The sequence below is a fragment of the Lissotriton vulgaris genome, chromosome 3_1 (assembly GCF_964263255.1).
Source record: "Lissotriton vulgaris chromosome 3_1, aLisVul1.2, whole genome shotgun sequence".
NCBI lineage: Eukaryota > Metazoa > Chordata > Amphibia > Caudata > Salamandridae > Lissotriton > Lissotriton vulgaris.
In genome coordinates, this window is record NC_141689.1 from 236,610,038 (window position 1) to 236,625,352 (window position 15,315).

The 15,315-nt window shown below is 44.0% G+C and overlaps 1 protein-coding gene across 1 annotated transcript in view; it reads right to left on the minus strand.

Moving 5' to 3' along the window:
- Positions 1-3,993: 3,993 nt before the first annotated feature.
- The window catches only part of LOXHD1 (lipoxygenase homology PLAT domains 1), a 1,115,079-nt gene continuing 1,103,757 nt past the window's right edge, over positions 3,994-15,315 (minus strand). The window contains exon 47 of the mRNA XM_086960347.1: positions 3,994-4,887. Coding sequence (XP_086816473.1) covers positions 4,407-4,887 — 481 coding nt within the window. The 3' untranslated portion in view covers positions 3,994-4,406. The remainder of the gene's footprint in view (positions 4,888-15,315) is intronic.

A 15,315-nucleotide genomic window follows, 5' to 3' on the forward strand; every position in this document is an offset into this window, starting at 1 on the left:
CTCTAGTGGTTCTCAGCGCATGCGCACCCTGGACAGCCTCAGACTTCAGATTAACAAGTGTAAAAAAGAACAAAAAATGACAACAGGCCTTTCCCATCTATGCTCCGAGGATCTAGATCAACATCCCCCTATCAGAAAAGACCGTCCCAATGTTTCTCCAAATTAGAAATCAGTTGAAGACTCATCTTTTTAACCATTAAGTGCAGCCGTCGGCCAATGGGCGACAGCCGCACTACCGACTCAGTGCGGGCGGGGGGGAGGTACTTAAAGCTTCCTCTGATGCCCCATCAGGCTGCTTGGGAAGAGCTTCCCGAGCAGCCTGATTGTTTTTTTTTCTGCAGTGATGATTAGGGTGCGCCAACGTCATTGCAGTAATGGTGAAAGTAAAACTAGCCAATGGGCTCATTTCACCTCACTGAATCATTGCTCCTGGGCATATCTTAGCCCGCCAAGCACTGATTCTCACGGAAGAGTATCGCTGGAAAGTCGAGAGTCTCCCCTTTGTAATGTTACCTCTGCCCAGAGGATCCATGCTTGGGGATGGCCACAGGAGAGCGATCCCCAAGAAGGGATCCACCCACTAGAGATCAGGGATAGGGGGAGCTGCCCCTTGGGCAAGAGCATGAGCTCCCCCCTTGGTAATTTGTACATTTTAGTCTTTTTGCCCCACCCACCACCACTGGACACCAGGGATTTTTTAGTTATATGAAAATATAGGGGTGCAGGCTTCCCAGCATTGGGATGGCTATGACCCCACTCCAAATCAATGGGACAACTGATCTGCCCGCCGGGGGGGGGCGAAAGCCCAGTAGTTGCCAGGAAATGTATTCATTTTAAAGTATAGGGGTGGGGGCTGCCCATCATGGGCATAGCTATGCCCCCAACCAAAACAAATCGGTCAAGAGTCTAACCGCCAATCTACCTCCCGGGGAAAGGGGGGACAGAAAGCCCATTTGGCACCAGGATTATTTTTTTTTAATATAAAGGCGGGGCTGCCCAGCATGGGCATGGTCATGTCCCCACACCATGTAAATGGGGCAACAGTCAGCCCCTATCTGCTCCCTTTGGGAGCTGATAGGGGTAATAACCTCCGATGTGCCCCTCATGGAGGGCAGAAAGCCCACTAAACGCCAGGGAAAGTTTTTTTTTTAAATATTGAAGTGAGGAGTGCCCACCATGGGCATGGCTATGCCCCCACCCCAACTAAATAGGTCAACAGTCTTTCTGCCCCAGAAAGCCTACTGTATGGCAGGAATATATACTTTAAATAAAATAATGGGTTGGCCCTTGCCCATCCTAACATGAGCCCCCACCCTAACCCCTAACCCCTAAACCCTCAACATTGTTTCTGCTCCCCTGCAGATTGAATCATCCCAGTCCAGTGGCAAGTGAAAGGACATTTGATTCTTTTGGGTGCTGTTTTTAAGTATGGCCAAGTAGAGTGTGGCTATCTCCCAATATTGTCCCACTTGCAATGGTGAATGTGCACTTTTTGGGCTTGGGTAGACTGTCACCTGGAAAAACCTACCAGACCCAGCCAGCTCTGAAAACTAGACATCTGGCAGAGTCTAGGGTATCGTGCTTCAGATGCACCTCACACTATTTTCTTTGCCACAATGCCCAGCAAACCTCAATCTTTGACTAAAAACACATTTTTTTGTGAGGAAAACATCTGGAATTTTGCTCCCACACAGCATTCCCCCAAGTCTCCCGATAACAATGGTATCTTACTTGTGTGGGTGGGTCAAGGGACCTTGACACAAAAGACCCTAAAGAGCTATGTGGAGGGATCAGCATTAGGTGTAGCAACAGACTTTGGAGCCGTGCTCGGCCACAGCCAACCAGGTGATTCCGGGTTGGTGTGCCTTACGTGAAATCCATAAGATATATTTACCTCACAATGCCATGCAAACCTCAAACTTTGCCTAAAATCACGCATTCCCTTACATTTCTGTAATTGAATCTTCCAGAATTTGCAGGAATCCAAAAAATTCCTACTACCCAGCATTACCCCACTTGTGGTGATAAAACACTATGCCACTTGTGTTGCTGGGCCTAATGCCTGAGGCAGAAACTGATCAAACGGATATCAGTGGGAGGCACCATGCAAGGGCTCCCATTAACCTTGGTTTGATATGTTCCTGTCACAGGCACTGGACCCAGCCACACAAGTGGCGCACTGCTTTTATCATTACAAGTGGGGCAATGTTGGATGGTAGGAATTTTGTAGATTCCAGAGTTTTCATCACACAAATGTAAGGAAAATGCATAATTTCAGGCAAAGTATGAGATGTTTTTGGCATTGTAGGTAAAAAAACAACTCATGGGATCCATGCAAGGCACACCACCATGGACTAGACGTTTGTGGCTCCTCACGGATTCCCAAAACTCTCCTTCACACAAATGGAAGTAAAATGTGTTTTTTTTTTTTAGGTGAAGTTTGAGATTTGCAGAGGATTCTGATTAAAACAACTTGGTGAGAGGTTTTACTCAATACACAATGAAAAGCCATTGTACAGTGCAGCTCAGTTGTTGACTCTGGGTACCTCAGGTTCTTGGAGTTCCTACAAACCCTATATATCCACACAACTGAAATGGTCTAGCAAACGTAATAAAACATTGCTTTTGCAAATCGGCCATCGTGACAAAAAGTTACAGATGAAAACATTGCCACAAAGGGCTGCTTTTTCCTACTCATTTTCAATATTTCTTTATTTCAGCCATTAGTTTCTTTTGGAAAAACCGTGACTGATCTACACAAATGACCCCTTGCTGAATTTGGAATTGTGTTTACTTTTTCAGTAATATATAGCTTTCTGGGGTCACCCATGAGTTTCACACTGGTTTCCACCACAAAATGGAAGTAGATTAAAGGAAAACAAAAAATAGGAACAATTAGCTACCTCTTTGACAAATGCCAAAACGGTGGTAAAAAAATATCTTTTTGATTCAGCTTTGCATATTCCTGAAAGCAGGGAAGATGGCGACTTTAGAACAGCAAACTGTTGACGCCATTTTTAGGAAAATACATCAAACACTTTTACCCAGAGCCCTTTTCTCCTGCCCCCCTCCCCAAAACTCACAATTTAGTTATATATTATGGCTATTTTCTTGCTCCCTTCCAGGGGAATCCACAAACCCTGGATACCTTTTGAATCCCCAGAATGTTGGAAAAAAGGTTGCAATTTTCTTCTGGATACCTTATGTGGTAAAAAGTTAAGAAGCCCTGAGTGAAAACTACCCCAAATAGCCAAAAACGGCTCGGCAACGGGGAGGGGGGCCAGCAGCCATGGGGGTAAATAATACTACATCACAATGCATTAACCAGCCACAACTCAAGATTCCTACATGCTAATTTTAAGTTTGCCTTTGACTTTGTTCAATGCTCCGAGGCGTTTTAGCTAGGTTTATGATACCGAAATAACATGAAGATAAGGGTATTAAAACCAGCATTCCATTTTATTAGCTGGAATATATAAACTGAGTACTTGTCAATAACGAGGTTGCTTTCCACAGGTATTCCAAGTGACATCAAACAGAAAACAAGAGTGTAGCTTGGAATACTAGGGTTCTGTGTAGACACACTGACAGGGGATGTGGCGCATGGCATTCCATTACCTTTCTACACATCGTTAATTGCTATTTCACTGCCTGTACTGGATCTCTTGATACCCGGGGGAGGAGGCAGATTAGCACCAGTTTGAGGCCTGTTTTTATACGGCTCTGACATTACAGACCTCTTGTTCTTGCTAATGGTGTCCTATGAAAGCGAAACATAAAAACCTTGATTCTTAAAATTGTAATTTAACAAAGATTGATTTCCAGCTGATTGCTGCCCTAACAAATAAGAATGATCAAATTTGGCAGCAAAGGATGGAAGGCAAAATAATCCAACACTTTACATATTTTGAGATCATGTCAGAAATCACTGTTACTAACACACCCATGCCACTTACTCATGTGGTCACAAATATTTACATGCAGATTGTAAGATTAAACAGACATTTATTGTATTTGATTCTGATCCGAGTAGAAAGTTTTTTTTCAAATGCAGCAGTCATTTAAAATGGTTCTTGAGGTAATGAGTATTAATGTCAAATATTGGCCAAGTGACAATGTTTGGAATGACCCTATACTCAAAATGGAAGAATAATCAAGATTTTAATACCTTTTTATAATAGCAAAATACTCTGATTGTCTTAAAAAACAGTACCTCTTCCTTTCAGAATCTTTTAAGTTAAAAAAAAACTTTGATGCAGCTAGTGCATAATGTCTCAGTTTAAACTGATATGTGCACTGATGTAAAAAATAAATCGCTTAAAAATGTTTGGAAGATCCTTTAAAATCTCATAAAAAAATGTAAATCTCATTGCAGAAGTTCATTTGGTCCACTGCAGGACCAGTGCTTAATATCTGGGGAATAAGTCTCTGGATGTTTGACAGTCTCCCTTGTTTGTGTCCAGCCACTTGCCGCAAGGGAATATAGTGGTCACAGCAGTAGCAGTATTTGTCACTTCCACACGTTCCACCTGCCAGCCAGGATTCATGCCGCTGTTGTCATGTTCGAGGAACACTTTTTTCAGCTCGCCAAGATCCAGCGTCTCCAAAAAGAACCTGTCCGTTTTCCCACGTTCAAACAGGTTTTTGAACTTTTTTGTGAGCCGGTGCTTACCAGAGTCTCCGTTGGAGCCGAAAATAGTGATGGAGACATTGGCGTCCGTCCCAGCCCCCTTTTCGAAACCAGTTACCACAATAACCTCGTACCGTACTGGGACCAAACTTCGGGCTTTGCTGGCAAAACTCTCAATGATCTTGGCACACTCAAACACCTTATAGTCATCCCTCTTATGGCGGAGTGGAATTTTTGCATTGCAGTTGAAAACATATCTGGAAGTAGTAAAAAGAGTTAAGTGAGAATTATGGCATTTGATACTCTATATACTTTAACCTTTCACTTATGCAAATTCAATTGAGGATTCTTAAAGCTGAATTTCCGAAGTTGTAGCCTTTCATATGATTCACCCCAAAAGTATGATGCATCCCAAAACCAAAAGTCTTACATATTAGATTACAGCCTCAACATCCCAAAGCAGTTAGCATGCACTCACCAAAACGAGCCACTTCATTGCTAGAACAAAGTACTGGAATGCCCAGCCAGTTCCTGGTTTTGGAGCTGACTTTGAATACAAAGCTATTTGTGTACTTTTTTTGCACTGCATTACTATCAAAAGTAAAACAAACTCTGCATTGACTGCACAAAAACGGATGCTTTGGTACTGCATAGTGTGCATGAAAAGCCAGCACCTTCACTTTGCCTTACTTCAGCTATTTATCAAAATATGTTCATAATTTTTTACAAATGCTGGAAAAATGTCAAGGCTTGTTTCTAATATAGTTAGTACTTCTTATATTGAAATTTAAGTTTATTGTTTGATTTGGGTAAAACAAATATAAAATCATTGAAACATTGCACTAATACATTATACAAGTAAACTAATTAAAACACAATACAGCATACAATAGTGATCAACTTGAGTAATTACAATATTCTCACACTGTTACGGTGATCCTTACTGACAGGTAGTACTCCCAACCAGAGTTTAACATACAGTCATCAAATGGAAGGAAGATTCACAATCTCTAGATATAATTTGCAGCCACTGGCTTTTTTGTATGCAAGATAGGTATTGCCTTTGGGCGTAATCAATAAGAGAGACTCCAGATTTGGAACTCTATGTACCCACTAAACCTCATCTTAACAATATACCTGCCATTAGCAGGCGGAGAAAGTGTCAGATATTTAGGAGAACTTGATCACACTATAAATATTTTAGGTGTTTAAAAAATGGGAGTGAATCACTGCCCTCCCTGCAAAAGAGATCTCTCACAGTGAATCAAAATACTGCTCCATCTGAGACATATACAGAGCAATTAATGTCTTACTTGAACATGGCGGCTTAAGGGAGGGACAGAAAATATTTGAAAAATGTGTTTTCTGCAATAGACAAACATTTTACCATGCACTGTCCCCAATATCCAGCCCCATATAGCAAACTATATTGAGTACCTAGCATTATAAAAAAGTCATGGCAGCTAAAAATGAAATGACTGCAGACCAGTCACAATTGAATTCAAGATATTCTTGTCTGTCCCACTTGTCAATTCAGTGAGCTGGAGCCCTAGATTATTAGAATTCATAAGATGGGTCAGAACACTTCCATTAAAACAAAATCTCTTTCTCAGTTATTGTTTAGAATCCACTACTTAAGACTTCTGGACATTAATATGTTTTGCATACAATACAAAACTTATCAAACCATTTTAAAACTCATCTGTTTACTGTAAATATAAGGCAAAATACTATTTACAAAAAATGTGTTGAGCGATATATAATGCATAGCCCGATCTTATGTCAATACTTGCATTTACAATTTTTTCCCTAAACATTGTCTTAGCAAAATTTTTTTATATGATATGTGTTGTGATCGTTTTGGAATCTGGTACAGAACTGAACAAGAACTTACATATTTCATATTCATCAGGAGTTTAATTGTGGGAACTCACTTGTTCAATTTACATTGAACTTGGGAAAGCCATAGGAAAATGATTCAGATTTAGATTTTGAAATCAAACTAGAAGGTGTACACTTCTTAACTGCTATCTATTGACAGCAGACACATAGAAATAAATATTACACCCATTAACTGTAATTAAGTGTTTACTCTACAGTCAAAGGCTACACATTAACATGATAATCTCTATAAAGAAATTGCGGAGGAAAATTAGAAATTATTTCACAATTTTGAGGATTTACTGCGCTGTGATACTAGAGCAAGCAAGATCTAAAGCTGTAAATAGTAAGAGGTACACATTGAATTATTGCATACAGGGAAATATATATTTACATTCACAAGCTCTTATTTTACCATGGCAAAAGTGATAGACATGTGGACGGATAAGACCCGTACAGGATTGTTTAGAGAGAATAATAAGATTTGCTTATAAAACGGGTAATCATTTCAGAAATCTGCTCGTAAAGCTAAAAAAAAATAAGAGCTACAACTGCTTACAAAAGATACAATGAGGAAGCAATAAGAATAACAGAATAAGATAAAAATAAAGTGCATTAGACAGCTTGTGTCCAAATGCATGAGTGAATATCAGGATCTAATGTATTTTCAGGAAACAAAGACATATAAGAAATTAACTGTTGCACTATGATGACTGAAGATACAAGATGCAAGAAGAAGGAGGTACACGCCATGATAATAATGATAGTGATTAACAGATTAAATTAATGCTTAAATATATTGTTATGTTATGTTAAAATTTATTTATTAAGCGCTCGTACGCCCAAGGGCTTCATGGCGCTATCGAAGGGAACATAACACATTGCAAAACTCAACAGTAAGCCTGATTAAAAAGCCATGTTTTAAGAGAGTGTCTAAAGGTGAGAAGATCTGGACTCTTTTTTAAAGAAAACGGTAGCTAGTTCCAAAAGGTAGCTGAAAGATGGTCAAAGCAGCAGCCGCCAAGGCGTTTTTTCTTAAAAGACGGAACAACCAATTAAGATTTGCAAGCAGAACGAAGATTTAATGAAGGGTTATACCTTGAAACAAGGTTTTTTTATAAATTTCGGACCTATGTCCTGTAAGGTTTTAAAGATAATGCATCCAGTTTTAAACGCAATTCGCTGTTCAACAGGCAGCCTGTGAAGTTGTTTCAAGCCAGGTCTAATAGACTGCCATTTTGCTTGTTTAAGAATAAGCCTAGCAGCTTGATTCTGAACAAGTTGGAGTCTTGAACCTATTAAGAAAGAATCAGAAACTGTGGCACCCTAATAGTAATATGACGACTTTAAAAAAACATACTCGTCCAACATGACTGCTAAATTTGAATATGCACACAAACATAGCAATAAAGAAAACACAAAGACAGTGCCATAAAAAAATAGGCTGAAATGCATCTGTCGTAAAATATTTTGGTTCCATTGCAAACATTAAAGTACAATACATGGCTGACACCCAGGAAGTGATTTCCCAAGGCAGAGGCTAGAATGTACTTTGAATTACATTGGAAAGTATGTCAAATTGAATCGGGATATAACAATCAACCTTATAAATAATACTTTATTAGGAGACATTGTGCATCTATATCGATCTGTATTGCTGCTGAAGACTGAGATACTTGCCTTCCCCTTGACTTTTGTTAAAAGTTTATTGGCCAGTTGTACATTTCTTTAAAAGTGCCATGAATCTTTGTAACTTTCATACAGAGTGCTGGATCCATAGTATCGTACCAATGTTTCTAGAGAAATCAGAATTATGTGCTAGAGATGGGGGCATTGAAATGAAAGGTCCAATGGTGACAGACATGAACAAAATGTGGAAAGGGTTTCTTGTTATTGGGTTGGGGTAATTGGATTTTAGTAATGGGTATTTTTTTGTTTTTGATCTTCAAAGTTACACATGTTAAATGTGTCTGTCCCAAAAGCCTCTAAAAAATGAAAACCTCTACTTAGTGTTGTGGAACACCAAAACACCAACCACTTCTACAGAGGGCAAAGATTTTGAAGTACTCACAATTTAACAATTGAATCCAGTCATGATGAGTTTTAGTGTTCATGAAGGTTGACATCCACTGATGATTAAATAATGGAATATATTGACTTGCATGATTTATAATTTTATGCTAGCAGAGATATTATTTTCTCTCTTTTTCAATCATGCATAAAGGTACGTGTGACAGCTTGTAGTTAGTGTCAATTACAGGGCGAAGTCACTATTTGGTGATTGACGTATATATGGTATATACTTACTATTAGATTTTGTCTCATCATATCCCATATTTTGTCCAAGTAAAATATCATGACCACCACAAAATACCGTCATAAAGTACATATCAGTGTACTTTGCTGATCATTTTCCTAATATTTCATAGTGACATTTCTTACTATTAAAGTATATTTTCAAGGTTCCTCGTAACTTATATAAAAGGGAATCATCTGGCATACTGGGAAACCAGTGTTAATAGGTCAAGTCAAGTCAAGTTAAGATTTATATAGCGCGCTACTCACCCAGAGGGTCTCAAGGCGCTTGGGGGAGGGGTTGTTAGTTACTTATCAAATAACCAAGTTTTGAGTTGTTTTCTGAAGGAGAGGTGGTTCTGTGTGAGGAGGAGGTGGGTGGGGAGAGAATTCCGGGTTTTGGCCGCTAAGTAGGAGAAGGTTCTTCCTCCCATGGTGGATCTTTGGATGAGTGGGATCGCGGCGAGGGCTTGATTGGACTATCGTAGTTGGCGTGTGGGGGTGTAAAAGGTCAGGCGTGTGTTGAGGTATTTGGGTCCTAGGTCGTAGAGGGCTTTGTGTGCGTGGGTGAGGAGACGGAACGTTATTCTCTTGTTGACGGGGAGCCAGTGGAGGTCTCTCAGGTGACCGGATATGTGATTGTGGCGGGGGATGTCTAAGATGAGTCTGGCGGAGGCGTTCTGGATGCGTTGTAGTTTTTTCTGTAATTTGGCTGTGGTTCCGGCGTAAAGGGTGTTTCCGTAGTCCAATCGGCTAGTGACAAGTGCTTGGGTGACCGTCTTTCTTGTTTCGGTGGGGATCCAGTGGAAGATCTTTTTGAGCATACGTAGGATGTTAAAGCATGATGATGAGATGGCGTTGACTTGTCTGGTCATTGAGAGGGAGGAATCCAGGATGAAGCCCAAGTTGCGTGCTTGGTCCGCTGGTTTGGGTGCGCTGCCCAAGGCCGGTGGCCACCATGAGTCGTCCCAAGCGGAGGGGGATGATCCTAGGATAAGGACTTCCGTTTTGTCTGAATTCAGTTTTAGACGGCTGTTCTTCATCCATTCGGCAACGTCTTTCATCCCTTCGTGTAGGTTTGTTTTGGCGGTGTTTGGGTCTTTGGTGAGGGAAAGGATCAGCTGTGTGTCGTCAGCGTAGGAAACGATGTTGAGGTTGTGTTGGTGCCCGATGGATGCGAGGGGGCTCCTGTAGACGTTGAAGAGGGTGGGGCTGAGCGATGATCCTTTTGGTACGCCACAGATGACTTTGGTGGCCTTTGATCTGAAAGGGGGGAGGCGGACTCTCTGGGTTCTTCCGGCGAGGAACGAAATGATCCAGTCCAATGCTTTTCCTTGTATCCCGACGTTGCTGAGGCGTTGTATAAGAGTGGTATGGCAGACTGTGTTGAACGCTGCAGAGAGGTCTAGTAGGATGAGGGCAGCTGTTTCTCCGTTGTCGAGTAGTGTTCGAATGTCGTCTGTTGCTGAGATGAGGGCGGTCTCGGTGCTGTGTTTGGCTCGGAAGCCGGACTGTGAAAGGTCGAGGGAGCTGTTGGACTCGAGGAAGGCGGCGAGCTGACTGTTGACTGTTTTCTCAATGACTTTGGCAGGGAATGGGAGGAGCGAAATGGGGCTGTAGTTCTTGAGTTCGATGGGGTCTGCTGTCGGTTTCTTCAGGTGGGCGCTGAGTTCGGCATGTTTCCAGCTTTCCGGGAAGGTAGCGGTGTTGAGGGAGCAGTTGATATCTCGGAGATGGGGTGCGATGATGGGGTTGGCTTTATTGAAGATGTGGTGGGGGCATGGGTCGGTTGGCGATCCGGAGTGGATAGAGTTCATCAAGCGGATGGTTTCTTCAGTGCTGATTGGGTTCCAGCAGTCAAGGAAGGCGGTGGGTGGCTTTGTTTCTGAGGTAAGGGGGGTGGACTGGTCGCCGAAGCTGTTATGTATGTCGGCTATTTTGCTGTGGAAGAACGAGGCTAGGGAGTCGCAGAGGTTTTGAGAGGGAGTGATGTCGTTGGTGTCGGCGCTGAGATTGGTAAACTCTTTGACGATGTTGAAGAGTTCCTTGCTGTTGTGGGCGTTGTTGTCGAGTCGATCCTTAAATGCTGAATTTTTGGAGGATCTGATCAGCTGGTGGTGTTTGCGGGTGGCGTCCTTGAGGGTGGTCATGTTGTCTGTGGTTGGGTTTTTTTCGCCAGGCCTTCTCGAGGATGCAGCAGTTTTTTTTGGAGATTTTAAGGTCGTCATTGAACTAAGGGGCTTTTTTGTTACCTGGCTTGTTTTGATGGTTTTTCAAGGGTGCTAATTTGTCAGTGCTGTGGGTGATCCATTGTGATAGGTGGGTGGCTGCTTGATTTGGGTCCAATGATTTGGTGGAGGGGTTTTGGTTTAGCGATGTGGGGAGCTGGTCGGTGATAATTTTGTTCCAGTTTCTACGGGGCATTTGTTGTGGGTGGTTGTGGGTCGTGGTTTTTCGGTAGTTGAAGTGGATGCAGCTGTGGTCCGTCCAATGTAGTCCTGTGGTGTGATTGAAGGAGATGTACTTGCTGGAGGAGAAGATTGGGTCGAGTGTGTGTCCGGCGTAGTGGTTGGGGGTGTTTACTAGTTGTTTGAGTCCGAGATTGGCGAGGTTGTCCAGAAGGGTGGTGGTGTTGCTGTTGTTGTTCTTCTCCAGGTGGAAGTTGAGGTCTCCTAGTAGAATGTAGTCCTCGGAGGGAAGGGCGTGTGGGCTGATGAAGTCTGTGATGTCTTCGCTAAATTGAGTGCGAGGTCCTGGTGGTCTATAGATGAGGGTGCCTCTGAGTGTGGTCGTAGGGTCGGTGTGAATCTGGAAGTGAAGGTGTTCGGCGGATACAAGGTTGTCGTCGGAATTGGTCGTGATGCGGATGGAGTTCTTGTGGACGATGGCGATGCCTCCTCCTGTTTGGTTGATGCGGTCCTTTTCGGATGATTTTGTAGCCGTCTGGTATAGCTATGGCGATGTCGGGCGCTGATGAGGCGTTCATCCAGGTTTCTCTAAGAAAGGCTACGTCCGGCAGTGTGGTGTCTAATAGGTTCCATAGTTCAATGGCGTGTTTGTAGACCGAGCGGGTGTTGAGCAAGATGCATTTCAGGTGGTTAGCGTCTGGACTATGTTTGGCGTTTGTGGGTTTAGTGAGGGACCTGATGCAGTCGAACTTGCAGGAGTGGTAGGTGAAAGGCTCATGGGTGTGTCCTGGGGCGGCTTGGTGGCAATTTGGGAGACGTCTTGTGTTGAGTGCAAAGAGGGTAGTGGCGTCATACGTTATGCGGGTGGACTTGATATTGCGGGGTTCAGGGGGTCTGGCGCTGGGCGCGGTCCAGGCGCGGACGGGCGTAGACGGGCTTACCTTTGGCGCACCTTCGGCGCGCATAGGGCGCGTCAATGCTGCGCGAAAAAGCCTTCGTCATAAGTGGATAGTGAGCGGGGTGGAGAGACGGACTAGGATGCACAACAACAAAATGGCAGCAAAAACAAAAGCGAAACAGGACAAGATTGGGGCACAACGTGTAATATCGCTATGGGCAGTGACACCGGCACATTCAGGCACTAATTATTTTTTACCTAGCAATGCGAGCAATAGAGCGTTACGATACTGAGCAGGCACAAATGATTTAAAAAGCAATGCGAGCAATGCGAGTGATAGAGCGCTACGATACTGAGCAGGCACAAATGATTTAAAAAGCAATGCGAGTGATAGAGCGCTACGATATTAAACTGGCACAAATAGTTTTTTAAAGCAATGCGTGCAATGTGCAATTAATTCTTGGCAGCAGTGAGGAATGAGCAATGTAGCGCTACGATACCCAAGAGACCAGGGAGCGTGGTTGCTAATAAAAAGCATTAGATCTGCCTCAATTGCATAAGTGATGAGTCATTGGTGGCAGAGAGGAGAAGTGAAATACATAGGATAACATGTGTAAGACCGTCTCTGTAGATGGATCAAGATATCAAGTATGTTATACAAGGTTTTGTCTCAGTCTACTTTGACAATCCTTATAAGCTTGCCTTCAGTATTAACTTCCTGCAAAGATGAAGTCATTGTAGAACACCCAGGGGGCCAGATGATTAAAATTCTTATTTTGCTAAATGGTACGTACAAAATTTGTGATTTCCTAATAGTTATTCCTACATCAATATTAGAAAATCGCAAATAGGAACTGCTATTGCATTCGCACCAATAGGCCAAATCGGAAATAGTTTCCATTTCCTAAATTGCAATTTCCTTTAGGAAATCCAAACCCAATGTTGCCTCTGGGCTTAAGATCCCCCCTGCAGGCACCCCGAAATCGTATTGCACATGTAAGTGCACATATGCCCAAGGTGAATATGTGTGCTTCATGTCACATTAAAAAATTCATTTTTAAATGCATTTTTAAATTTTGCACATGGTTACCATCGACTCTTGAGTCGATGGTAATAGTATTTCCTAAGCGCCCAATTCGCATTTCTAACGGGTAGAAAGAGCAAATTGCAACAGTTTTTTGGCCTTTGTACATTTGAAAAGGCTGTTTTGCATTTCTTAACGGGACTAAATTGCGATTCGACCCATTAAGAAATGCAAAAAGCTTTTGTACATCTTGTCGATCGCTGGCTTCACGGTGTCGGGGTGGTTGGTGAGGGTTCAGTGTGTTGGTTGTCTTCGTCGAAGTTGTCGTAGATGCTCTTGATTTTGTGGTGGAAAAAGGTGCTGAGTTTGTCGCAGAGATCTTGTGAGGGAGGGATGTCGGTGGACTCGCTGGTGGGTTGGGCGAACTCCTTGATGTTAAAGAGTTCTTTGCTGTTGTGTGTTTGAGTGGAGATTCTGTCTTCAATCGCTTTTTTTCTCGGTTTTCTGATGAGTTGGTGTTGGGCGTTGGTGGCGGCTTTGAAGTTGTTGTAGGCTTCTGTGGATTTGGTGTTCCTCCAGGCCTTTTCGAGGCGGCGGCAAGTGTATCTGGACGCTTGAAGTTCGGTGGTAAATCATTTGGGTTTCTTGGCGTGGGTGTTGTTGTTTTTCTTGAGGAGGGCTATGGTGTTGGCGCAGGGTTCGGGCTGTGGTGTTGGGGTAGTTGTTTTCCACGATGGTTGGGTTGGAGCTGCTGAGTGATGAGGTTAGCTTTTCGTCTGTGATTCTGGTCCAGTTTCTTTGTGGGAGCAGGTGCAAGTGTCTGTGGGTGTTCTGAGGGTTAAGTGGATGCATCGATGGTCAGTCCATGGGAGTTCGGTAGTGTGGCTGAAAGTGATGGAGTTACGTGTTGTGAAGAGGGGGTCGAGGGTGTGTCCTGCTGAGTGCGTGGGTTTGGTCATAATCTGGCAGAGTCCAATGTTGTGGAGGTTGTCCAGGAGGGATGTGGTGCTGGGGTCCAGTTGGTTGTCGAGGTGGAAGTTGAGGTCTCCCAGTAGGGTGTAGTTGGTGGACGCGATGGCATGCGGAGTGATGATGTCCGTGATGGAGTTAGTGAAAAGTCTGCGTTGTCCAGGGGGTCGGTAGATGAGGGTTCCTTGGAGGGTGGTGGTATGGCTGGCCAGTATCTTGAAGTGTAGGTGTTCCTTCAGGTCTGTGGGCTCAGAGAGTGTGCTCAGGCAGAGGTTGGATTTGTGGAATATGGCGATTCCTCCTTCCGGGAGGGTGGGGCGGTCATTCCTGGAGATCTTGCATCCTTAGGGAATGGTGATGGCGATATCTGGTCCAGAGGTGGTGTTGGTCCATGTTTCGGTGAAGAACGCTACGTCCGGGGTGGTGCTATCGAGGAGGTCCCTGATTCCGGTGGTGTGTTTGTGGAGGGATCTGACGTAGAGGAAGATGCATTGCAGGATCTTCGGTTGGGTTGTGGTCTTGCTGGCGGGTTGCTCTGGGTCAGTGGTCTTGGCGATGCTGCAGGTGTGCCGGCAGCGGTGACAGCTGAAGGGTCGGTGGGTGTCGGCTGGTGCTGCCAGCTTGCAGTTGTTGTTGCGTCCTGGGTTGAGGAGAGCGTGGAATGCCGCTGGGTCGTAGCATTGGCGTTGAGGAGGTCCAGGGTTCCTGGTGCTGGTCGCGGTTGGGTCACGGACGGGCACAGACAGGTTTGCCTTAGGCGAGCCAGCAGCACGCCCGCTGCCCACGTGCGCTGCGCAGACGCACAGCGGGCCGCCATTAAGTAGGGGTCGGGAGGGGCTGGACAGCTGGGAGGCAGGAGCGGGGAGGGTAGCTGGTTGGGCCGGCCTCGTTGGTCATGGTGGGGGAAAGGGGCCGCGGGGGCAGCAGTGGCAGGGAAAAATATGCAGAAAAGGCAAAAAGAGAGGAAAGGGTGGAAATGAGGCAGTGAAAGGTGCAAGAAAAGTGAGGGAAAGACACAGAAGGAGAGTGAGAAGGGAAGATTAAATCAGTGAAAAACTAGTGAAAACGGAGGAAAGACACAGAGGGGGAGTGAAAGGGGGAGATTGAAATCAGTAAAAAACAAGCATTGGCATAGCCAATAGGTCTCGCCTTTGGGACCTTATAAGTGTTTAACCATGCAACAGTTGTTGCACCAAGGATATTGTGCTGG